The 9560-nt window shown below is 60.7% G+C and overlaps 2 protein-coding genes across 3 annotated transcripts; one reads left to right on the top strand and one right to left on the bottom strand.

The window, feature by feature from the left end:
- On the bottom strand, positions 1-2555 carry HTATIP2 (HIV-1 Tat interactive protein 2). Of its 2 annotated transcripts, none has more exons than XR_012661167.1 (5): positions 2328-2555; positions 2147-2254; positions 1616-2060; positions 1103-1517; positions 1-520 (listed from the first exon to the last, which is right to left on the bottom strand). XR_012661167.1 is itself a non-coding variant. In XM_075097183.1 (5 exons), exons 1-5 carry the CDS (start codon positions 2490-2492, stop codon positions 295-297), a joined length of 699 nt encoding a protein of 232 aa, XP_074953284.1. In that variant the 5' UTR covers positions 2493-2545; the 3' UTR covers positions 1-294. The 2 variants fall into 2 exon arrangements, 1 of the variants encoding a protein (XP_074953284.1); XM_075097183.1 differs by having other exon boundaries at positions 1103-1164; positions 1923-2060; positions 2328-2545.
- Positions 2556-3854: 1299 nt separating this feature from the next.
- Positions 3855-5095, top strand: LOC142058357 (1-phosphatidylinositol phosphodiesterase-like). The gene is given in 2 exon segments (XM_075095490.1): positions 3855-4896; positions 4899-5095. Coding segments are annotated over 2 exon segments (1023 nt in total). The 5' UTR covers positions 3855-3995; the 3' UTR covers positions 5021-5095.
- The last annotated feature ends 4465 nt before the right edge of the window (positions 5096-9560 follow it).

The following is a 9560-nucleotide window of genomic DNA, read 5'->3' as shown; positions in this document are numbered from 1 at the left end:
GACCAGTCATAGGATTTTATTTAAGGCCTGATTTCAAGAAATTGCCTGGATTACACCATTTTTACCCAGATTCGCATGCTGGATGCAGGCAGCAGAGCACATTTTTTTCTTTTAACCCACCAGCCAGCACTTGCGTTTTTGATCACTGGACAGAATCAGCTGCCATGCAGAGAAGTGCACCTTTCTCTCCACATTAGCCAAGCACCCCACTCCCCTCCCACACGTGCATTCATCCTCGGCCCAGAAGAGCACCTGAATGGTGACTCAAGCTCTTTCCTGCTCACTCCTTCTGCTCTACGTGCCCTGCTGTGGCACTGCCTTTCCCAGCCTGTGGATGGCCGCATTCTCCAGCACCTCCACCTTCCCCTCGCCTGGCTGAAGCACACTGGCCACCATAGCTCTGGCCACTGTTTCCACAGGTACCGAGTAAGCGGTGGGGAAGACCCGGGCCACAACACTCAGGAACTGCTGGGCCATCCATTCTGTGGGGCGGGACTCCTGGCGCTTGCACAGCAGCACCCTGCAGAGCGAGGAAGTAAGGTGAGTCAGGCTGAAATCATCCCCCAGTAAAAAACTAGAGACTGGGTTCTCCAGCTGCACCAGGGACCCAGCTCAGCTTGCTAAACCCACGTGGGGGCCATGGGGCTTTGGCAGGGTCCCAAAACTGAGCTGAACCATGGGACACTAAACTCCTTTCCCTGCAGTGCTGCCAAAAGCAGGATGCCAGTTTCCCCAGGCAGCAAGAGCATAGTACACCTGAAAGAATACAGGTGAGTATGCCCCCTGCATAAGGGGAAGGTCTGTGTGGAGCTAAGCTTTGACCTATGTCCCCCAAACTCTGCTCTTAACACAAGCCTCTTCTCCTTGCGTGTCATGCAACACTAACATTGGGATGGGCTGTGGGAAACTGCTGTGCCTGCTCCCTGCGGCACTGGGAAGCAGTGTGCTCGTCCAGGAGCTGCATTTGCAGCTGGCGGCTTTCTCCACTTCCCTCACCAGCTCTCCCCTTGTGCATCCTTTTGCTCTTTCTCCATCTCCCGACCTGCTGCCCTGGCAACACTGCACCTGAGTCCTGGGCCCTCCCTCCTTGACCACTACTCACGCTGGCCGGAGAATTGTACAGCGATCAAAACCAACAGCCTCGACCAGGTTCTCCACTTCTCCCTGTCAGAGCAGTTGGGCAGGATGAAAGGAGACAAGGATGACTGCAAGCACCATTCCTGCCACCCCGTGAATTGGCAGAAGCGTTGCTGAGCCAGGGGCAGGATGGCACTAATACCAGTGCAAAGCCGGTACTGGTCAGGCACCGCCTGGGCAGCCAGCAGCCCTCCAGGAAAAGGCAGCGTGGGTCGAGTGTCCACGTGAACACGTTGACTGTTAGTCAGCAGCGCACCCTTGCAACCATCATGCTAACTGCAAATGGATGCTTCTAAGACAGCGTCTGGACACAGCGTCCAGCCTGGGAATCTCAGCACAAGACATGGGCAGACAGCGGTGAGTCCAGCAGATGTTGCGGGCTGCAGCACACAACATATGGGGAGAAGAACTTTTGTGATGGGTATGGTCCCACCCGGGGAGTCTGTGTGCTCTCCAGATCTGGATAGTTATATCTCACCTGGACACAGTCCTGAGCCTCCCCACCTAGCTGTGAAGCTGTCCCAGCCTGAGGCTGGGGAGCTGGGCTTGGGCTGGAGAGCCCAGCGGGTCTTTCTGGTGATTTGAAGAGGGAGGTGCACGGTGCATGCAGGTGCTGTGCTGCTTTGGAGGAGGCCAGTCACACAGCTGTCCTGCCAGCCCCCTTCCATCACCCCCTTGTCCCCCACACCAGGAGGACCCTTGGAGTCATTTGCATCTCTTGACACCTCAGGTCCTGCTTCCTTCCTGAGCATCCCAGGAGGAGCCCACCCCAGCTGCCCCCTCACCTTCACGCGGAGGTAGAGGAAGCGGCTGTGCTGGTTTGCCCCCTGGGAGGACTGCAGGACAAAGTGTTTGCAGCCCCCTGCCCGCGCCAGCTCTGCGGCCTGCGCCACGTAGTCCCGGTCCACGCGGACAAAGCCAGCCTGCAGGTAAAGGGAGAGGAGCGTGAGCTCGGCGGTGCAGAGGGCAGGCAGGACCCCTGGCCCTCCGCCCCGGGGGTCCCACTCACCGCCCCAGCCTTGGCCCTGGTGGTGCCCAGGCAGCAGAAGCCAACGTCGTGTCCCTGGAAGGCGGCGGCGTGCTCGCTCAGCCGCTCGAAGTCCACTACCGCCTGCTCCTGCGGGGAGGCCGAGGGTCAGCGCGCCCGCCCCGGCACCCCCGGCGCCCCCGGGACCCCCGGCCCCACGCACCACGGCCGCCCCCGTCTCCTCGCCCAGGCTCAGGCGGCGCCGCCCGACCAGGGTCACCCTGGCGAAGAGCCGCCGGGCCAGCAGCTCCCGCAGCAGCGCCCGGCCCGTCTCCCCCGAGGCGCCCAGCACGAAGCAGGCCCCGCCGCCCTCCGCAGCCGCCGCCATGCCGAGGGAGCGGCGGCCCGGCTGGAGGCGGGGCGGGCCCCGGCGCGGAGCGGCTGCGCTGCCGCCCGCCTGCCTCGGGGCGGCCTGCTGGCGGCCCGGTGCGCACAGGCCGCGGAGCTGGCTCCTGCCGGCGCTGCCGAGGCGGCGGGCTCCAGCCGCGGTGCCGCGCACTGCACTTACACATAAGACAAGACCCTTTTCAGGGGCTGGCGGAGGTTGCAATCCGGGAGGTTGCAGGGTCTCTGTCCGCCCCCCGCCCCGAGCCGGGGCTGCCCCAGGGGACACCCCCCCCCAGCCTCGCCGCTGCTCCCAACGCGCCGGGAAAGACGTCTGCTGGTGTCCCCACTCCTGTCCTTCCACCTGGTGTCCCTGCGGGTGGCAGGAAGCGTCCCCGGGGGGATCTCCGTGCCCTCCCTGCTCAGGTGGAGGGGATGTATCCTGGGAGGGATGCTCACAGGGGTCTGTGACCTGTCAGGCAGCTGTTTCCCAAAAACCACTGTGCTATCAACCGGGACACCCCGTAGCTGTGTCCCCTGGGCAGCAGGTGAGTCACCCCCAGGCACCAGCTCCACACCTGCACACAGCCATGCGGCTCGCGCCCCAGCAGTGGCAGCAGCCCTGGCCACCCGCAGCAGCCTCCCTGACTCCTGTGTGAAGCAGCTGCTGGTGTCTGAGCGAGGGGACAGAACCCACTTCCCAGGTCGCCCTTGCCAGGCTGGTCCTGAGGCATGCTGTCAAGCACAGACACCCTGCTCCAGATCATGGCCTGGACGTTGGCCCACTCATGGGGATGATGGCAATCATCACTGGGGGTCCAGGTCCCACTGGGAGCCAAGCTGGGGCATGGCTCTGGAGCAGACGTGTGGGCACCCCGGAGCTCTGCACAGCCACTCCCATGGGTACTGTCAAGGGGCCCCGCGGCACCCTGATCCCGTTTGTCCTGATTCCTGGGGAGGGAGGTGCAGAGGCCTGAATGGCTGCTTTTGGGATCAGCCAGGTAATTTTCCAGCCCGGCATGTCTGTTGAGCGCTCCCCTTGGCCGAAGGCTGAGGATGAATCCCTGGTGCACGTGCTGCATGCCAGGCAGGATGCACGTCATGACTGTCACCGAGTTAATGGCCAACATCCCGCTCCACCTGCCAGTGTGCTGCCGGCACCCACTGCTGTGCACCCCATCCAGCGAGCTGCACCCCACCCCACAGCCACAGGCAAACCCAGGTGGGTGCAGGAGAAGGAGGCTGGGATGTGCCGGGGCTCGGGGGTAGTGGGGCAAGTGCTTGAGAGTGGGAGGTGAACAGTACAGTGCAACAGTGTGGAGTATCAGCAGCAATGTGTATGGGGGACATGGTATGCTCTGTGCAATGGTGGGGATGCCTCTGGGGAGGGATGGGATTGGGATGCATGGGGGCCATGTAGTGCTCCCACTGCTCATGGTCTGCTTGTCCTCAATGGCAGGGCTTGGCGGGGCTGGCCAGGCACCTGGGTGCCTGCTCTCCTCGTGGCATGGAGGCACGGTGCCGGCACAACGCGGCATTCGACTGCATGCCCCAGCCGGCAGTCTGCTGCCCTGACTGGATGGCGGCGCTCCCCGATGCCCTGCCCCTCTCCCGCCTCTCCATCCCTGGCACCCATGACTCCCTCAGCCTGTTTGGCGGCCGGCGCCTGCGGTGCCAGAGCTGGGGCCTGGAGGCTCAACTGGCGGCTGGCATCCGTTTCCTGGATGTGCGCTGCAAGCTGGCACAGGGTGAGCTTCACGTCTACCACCTCTGCACCTTCCAGCGGGCCAGCCTGAGGGGGGTGCTGCGCCGCACCCTGCGCTTCCTCCGTGCCCACCCCAGTGAGGCCGTGCTCATGCGCATCAAGGAGGAGCTGCCCATCTTCCCCCGGTCCAACTTTGCCACCCAGCTGCACCGCTGCTTGCTGGAGGAGGGACGAGGCCATGTGTGGTGCCAAGAGGATGTGCCAACGCTGGGCCAGGCACGGGGGAAGATCGTGGTGCTGGAGGCGCTGGCACAGGAGGTGCTGGGCATCCCCTACGAGCAGTTGAGCATCAGCGACGCCTGGAACGTGCTCTCACTGGAGCGCAAGTGGGCCCGGGCGCGACGGCACCTGGAGAGGGCAGCTGGCGGGGAACCTACTACCATGCACCTCACCTTCTGCTCTGGCAACGGGCTCTTCACCTGTCCTGAGGAGGTGGCTCGCTTTGTGAACCCCCGCTGCTACCAGCACCTGCGGCGCCGGAGGGGGCAGCCCGTGCGCTGGGGGGTGGTCATCATGGACTTCCCTGGGGCAGGGCTCCTCCGGCTTATCATGGAGAGCAACACCTCATGGGCCAGCGGACACATCACAGCAGCCCCTGGCACCCCCACAGTACCCTCACAGCACCCCCGTGGCAGAAGGGACAGGCGCCGCAGCCGGCACAGCTCTGCTCGCTGCCCACGCCGGTGTCCATTGGAACAGACGCTGCTCCCAGCCCCACGCCTCTGCCAAAGGACGTCAGCGCCCACAGAGCAAAAACGGTTTTCTAGCTCTTGCTGGGCACCAGTAAACCTTCCCATGATGATGATGTGACAGCGCCAGAGGCAGCAGAGGAGGGTTGGCGGCTCCAGTCAAAGCCAGGCAGCCTGGGAAGCTGCCCCCTGCACGGCGCCGCTCACCCCCGAGGAGCCAGGTACAGTCCCAGCACAAGGCTGTGCCAGCCGGGTCCCCGGCAGAGCTGCAGGGATGGGTGGAGGGAGAAGATCCTGCCTCCTCTTGGGCCAGTGAGTCCAGCCAAAATGCGTCTCTGCAAAACAGTCCTTTTCCTTTCAAGGGTAAATGAAAATAAAAAGAAGCTAGGAAAGCGTTGCCTTGCCATTTCCTAGCAGAAGCAACCTCTTCCTTTTGCTGCTCAGCTGTGAAAGAGCCTGTACCCCTCTGCCCATGGCTGAAGAACAGTTAAATTGGTGTTTGTAACAGTCTTGCTCTTAAAGCAGAGCTGAGAAAGGTCAGAGGAGGAGGAATTAATTTCAAAGTTGTCAACAAATGCTTAGGAACATCCTTCCTCCTGTTATTTTAGCTTTTTTCTTTTTTCTTGCAGGGGCTTGCCCCAAAAGTCAGGACTGTTAGAGAGAGACAGCTTCAGCAGGCACCGCCGCCCCCATGCATGGAGAGCTGGATGGCCACAGCAGTGGTGTTTCAGATGGGGCTACTCCATCCCTGGGGTTGCACACCCAGGGGACGCTGCACAGGGCAAAGCCCAGTGGTTTGCAACGGTGCAGGCAGAATGGGTGGGGCAGTTTGTAGATCCACAAAAGCAAAGTGATTGAGACATAAAAAAGAGCTTAAAATACACATTGTGCCAGCACCTATCCTACTTGCAGAAAACAAATCAGCAATTTAAATAGACTAGCAAGTTGCAGGGCACAGTAGCTCCTTGGAGTAGAAAGATGACTGAGATCCCAGGGGAGAAAGGATCAAACTGCCAGCTGTGCTGAACCAGGGAGGGGAGAAAGAGAAGAAAGTTTAGCCCTGGCCAGCCAAAAGGTGAAGAATGTCCTCAGGGACGCTTCTGTCTCAGGGGAAAACGCAGCTGGGCTCAGTGCCTGCTGGCAGGGATGCAGCAGGATTTCCTGGCCAGTGAAGAGGACGCTGTTGCTCCACAGGGGCTGGCCCTGGCTGGAGACATGGCTCTTGGTGCTGAGTATGTTCATCCGCTAGACCCAGGTGGGCTGCGGTGGCCCTGCTTGGAGAGCAGGGGAGGACAGAGCCCATGCTGCAAAGAGCCAGATAGGATGGGAGGGGAGCAGGCAACAGCACGCAGACAGTGACAGCGGTGACAAACAGAGGAATAGGTCTCTGCGCTTGCTTTGTGAGACAGGAGAAGACTGAAATCTCTGCATTAAACCGGATACGGGACAAAAGCACTGGTGATGTCCAGGGTGCTGGTGGCCTGCTCCACCAGCTGCCAGTGCCTCCGCTGGCTGGGTTGCCCCTGTGCCAAGCCACCATGACAGCTCTAGGTATCACTCTTGTGCTGGGAAGATGGGTGCCATCGAGGGAGGGCCAGGCGGGTCAGTGGCCGACCCCAGCCTTCCAGAGAGACACAGTGCCGTGGGGAGCTGGGCAGGGTGCAGGCAGAGCAATCAGTGTTCCCAGGAGCTGCTCTGCAGGCTGGGTGGTTCTGCTCTCACTTAGGGCAAGGGCTGCCTGCATGGCTGTGGGGCTGCCTGCATGGCTGTGGGGCTGCCTTCATGGCTGTGGGGCTGCCCCTGGGTGCGGCACATCCCTGGGGCTGCGCCCCAGCAACCCATACCCATCTTGTGCCCCAGCTCACTAGCAGGGCAGAGGCGCTGCCTGGGATTCCCCAGGTGGGCAGAGCCACTTGTTTACTGCCTACCACACAAGCAATGAGATAACTTCTGTGTTATCTATGTGCCCTGCATCCTGTTTGGAACCCTTATCTGTGCCACCCATGTGTTTCTGCTGCCAGGCACCAGGGAGCTGGCAGGCAGCATGGGGAGGAGTACCCGACTGGAAGCAGTGCCCAACAAAAAGGCTCTCCATCACCAAGGTGGCAGGACAAAGGCACAAGGCAGAGAGCTGTCCTACAGCTGAGATCAAAGAAATGTCTCTGAGAAGGACTGAGTGGGGTGGACAGGAGTCATTTGCCCAAAACTACCCCTGCATCCCACAGCTGGGGCTGCCCCAGTGCAACAAGGTCCCTGTGGGCGGGTTGTGGGTTGCCACGGCCCCTGGGCTGACTTGGAAGCATCCCCATCCTTCTGGTCCTGGCTAATCCTTGCAACCATCTCACCTTCTGCAAGCCAGGGCAGCACTCAGATAACACACGTGTCTTCTTGTGGCCAAACACTTTCAAATTGTGAGAAAGATTTTATCGGGCACTGCTTTCCTCCAGGGCCATTGGAGGAGGGTTTGGCTGCTCAGGCTGCAGGCCAGGTGTCATACAGGGAGATGTGCCCAAAACCACCCTGCAGCTCAGGGACACCCTTTGGGTCAAACACCCCCTGGGGACCTGCAGTGAGGGGAAGCCATCCCCTGCCTGCACTCAGTAGGTGCCTCAAAAGCCTCAGAGAGCTGCCTCGGTCCCCAGAGTGGAGCAGGCGGATGGCAGCAGTGGGGCTGCAGCCCAGTGGGGTGTGGGCCCTCATGGGCACTGTGCCACATTCCTGCAGGGGTGCCTCCGGGTCCCTCCTCACTCTGGTGGGCTGCTGAGCCCTCCCTGGCGGTGGGGTCGAGGGGGGCTCCCCAGGAAGGTGCATGTTGTATCGCTGGGCACAGCCGAGGCGGGCCAGCTGTGTCAGGGTGACTCAGTTCCTTTGTGGTTTGCTGGGGGACATTGCATGAAGAAGGGAACAGGCTGTGCCACCATGGGGCGGGAACCTCTGCCAAAAACAACACAAGCGTGCCTCTGCATGGGGCGGGAGGAGTGCGGCGTGGTGGTGATGAGGGTGACCCTTGCAGCCCCTGACCCCAGGGTCTCACCCCACCAGGTCCTGGGCACTCCCTGGGGATGCACTGCAGGGCACAGCCTGGACTTGGCCCTGGGGCTCTGCAGAGGGTAAGCCCTGGGGCTCTGCCCACCTCTGCCCATGCTCACCTACCTCCACACGGAGCACATGCAGGCCCTGGCGCTGTGGGTCACATCCATACCTGGGCACTCCCAGCATTGTCAGGGTACTTGTGCAGGCATTGCACCCTGCCCTGCATGTCACCCTGGCCGCAGCACGGCCAAGTGTGCCAAGAGGGAGCAGAGCATCAGCCTGGACGGGCAGTGACAGCTGTAGCAGCAGAGCCACTTCCCACTGGCAAGCCCTGCGGTCACAGCCTGTGAGTGGGTTGCCCAACTCCGCCGGCTGTCCAGCACCCTTGGCAGTGGTTTGCAGGTGGGAGTGGGGCACCCGTGCCCCTTCCCCACAGATAAAGCCCATGGCAGGGCTCTCATGAGAGACAGGGCATCACCTCGATCTCAGGACCAGGGCACAGCAAAGGAGGCACATTTCGATTCCAGATCCCTGCAGAGTCCAGAGGGACAGTGAGGAGGTGACACAGGAAAGTGTCTTTGTACCTGCTCCCTTGAGGCCCTGCCAAGCAAAGCCCTGGCTTGTAGCTTGCGCTGTGCCCTCAGAGGGGTGGCCGTGGTGACAGGATGCACCATCCTGCCACCTCAGAAATCCCTGAACTGCTCAGCCTGTAAGGCAGGGACAGACCATTCCTTGGTAAGTGGGGCAGCAGGAACCCAGTGGGGAGCATGTGCCAGGCAGCATCCTGAATCCTTCCTGGGTAGCCAACCTTGGAAACCACCCGAGATGTGAAAGGGCTCCTGGTGATTAGCCAGCTCCCAGCAGAGCTGCAGAGCTGATTTGGGTCTTCTCTTCCTCCCACCACGTGTACCTTTGTCCACTACCTGAAAAGCAACCCTCAGTACCTGTCCTGCCATGCAGGACCCCCTCTCTGAGCCCAGGTACCTGTGGGCATGGGATACCTGCCCCCACAAACAGCTTTGAACTTGGCCACGTTCTTCCCTTTGCTGCGGCAGCCGCTGGGTCTCAGCCACCTTGCTTCTGTTTTTCAAACAATACCAGAAACTGTTTGTAGTTACAAAAATAAAGGTGGGAATAATTTTTTTTTTTTTTACTGCTCTGCCCTATCGTGTTGGGTTTCAGCAGAAGTGAAACTGGCAGGGGCACAGCCCGCGCCCCCAACCCCGCCAGGGCCATGCACCTGTGAGCACCCCTCTGACTTCCCGCAGGTCTCCCACCACATGGGAGAGGCACCTCCCACCTTGCCTGGGTGACCCTCAGCATTTGGAGATGCTCTCCTGCCCAGCAGCTGTCCCTCAGCCTATCTGCCTGCTCGGCTTCTTCTTCCCTTGCCGTAATTGTGCACCCTCTGCACATGAGCTGCTAGAAAGCAAGCGCTCCTAAATTACTGGACATAAAGGCTCATCCTCTGCAATTCCATAAAAATAGATAATTGCAGTAAAACATTTTGCAAGGAAGATATCCAGAGACAGGAACCAAGTTTCATTTATATTGGCCAAGTATAAAGTCATTGTAATAATCTACG

Source organism: Phalacrocorax aristotelis, chromosome 6 (assembly GCF_949628215.1).
Source record: "Phalacrocorax aristotelis chromosome 6, bGulAri2.1, whole genome shotgun sequence".
Lineage (NCBI taxonomy): Eukaryota > Metazoa > Chordata > Aves > Suliformes > Phalacrocoracidae > Phalacrocorax > Phalacrocorax aristotelis.
The sequence above is the reverse complement of the archived record's forward strand: the minus strand, read 5'-3'. Positions and strand labels throughout refer to the sequence as shown.

Bases quoted from the DNA above. Each gene is read 5' to 3' on its own strand.
- HTATIP2 (XM_075097183.1), bottom strand. From the start codon at position 2,492: ATGGCGGCGGCTGCGGAGGGCGGCGGGGCCTGCTTCGTGCTGGGCGCC. The intron at 1,165-1,922 runs GTGAGGGGGCAG...CTGCTCTGACAG, and splicing joins TCCTCTACCTCCGCGTGAAG to GGAGAAGTGGAGAACCTGGT. The intron at 521-1,102 runs GTGAGTAGTGGT...CTCGCTCTGCAG, and splicing joins TGTACAATTCTCCGGCCAGC to GGTGCTGCTGTGCAAGCGCC.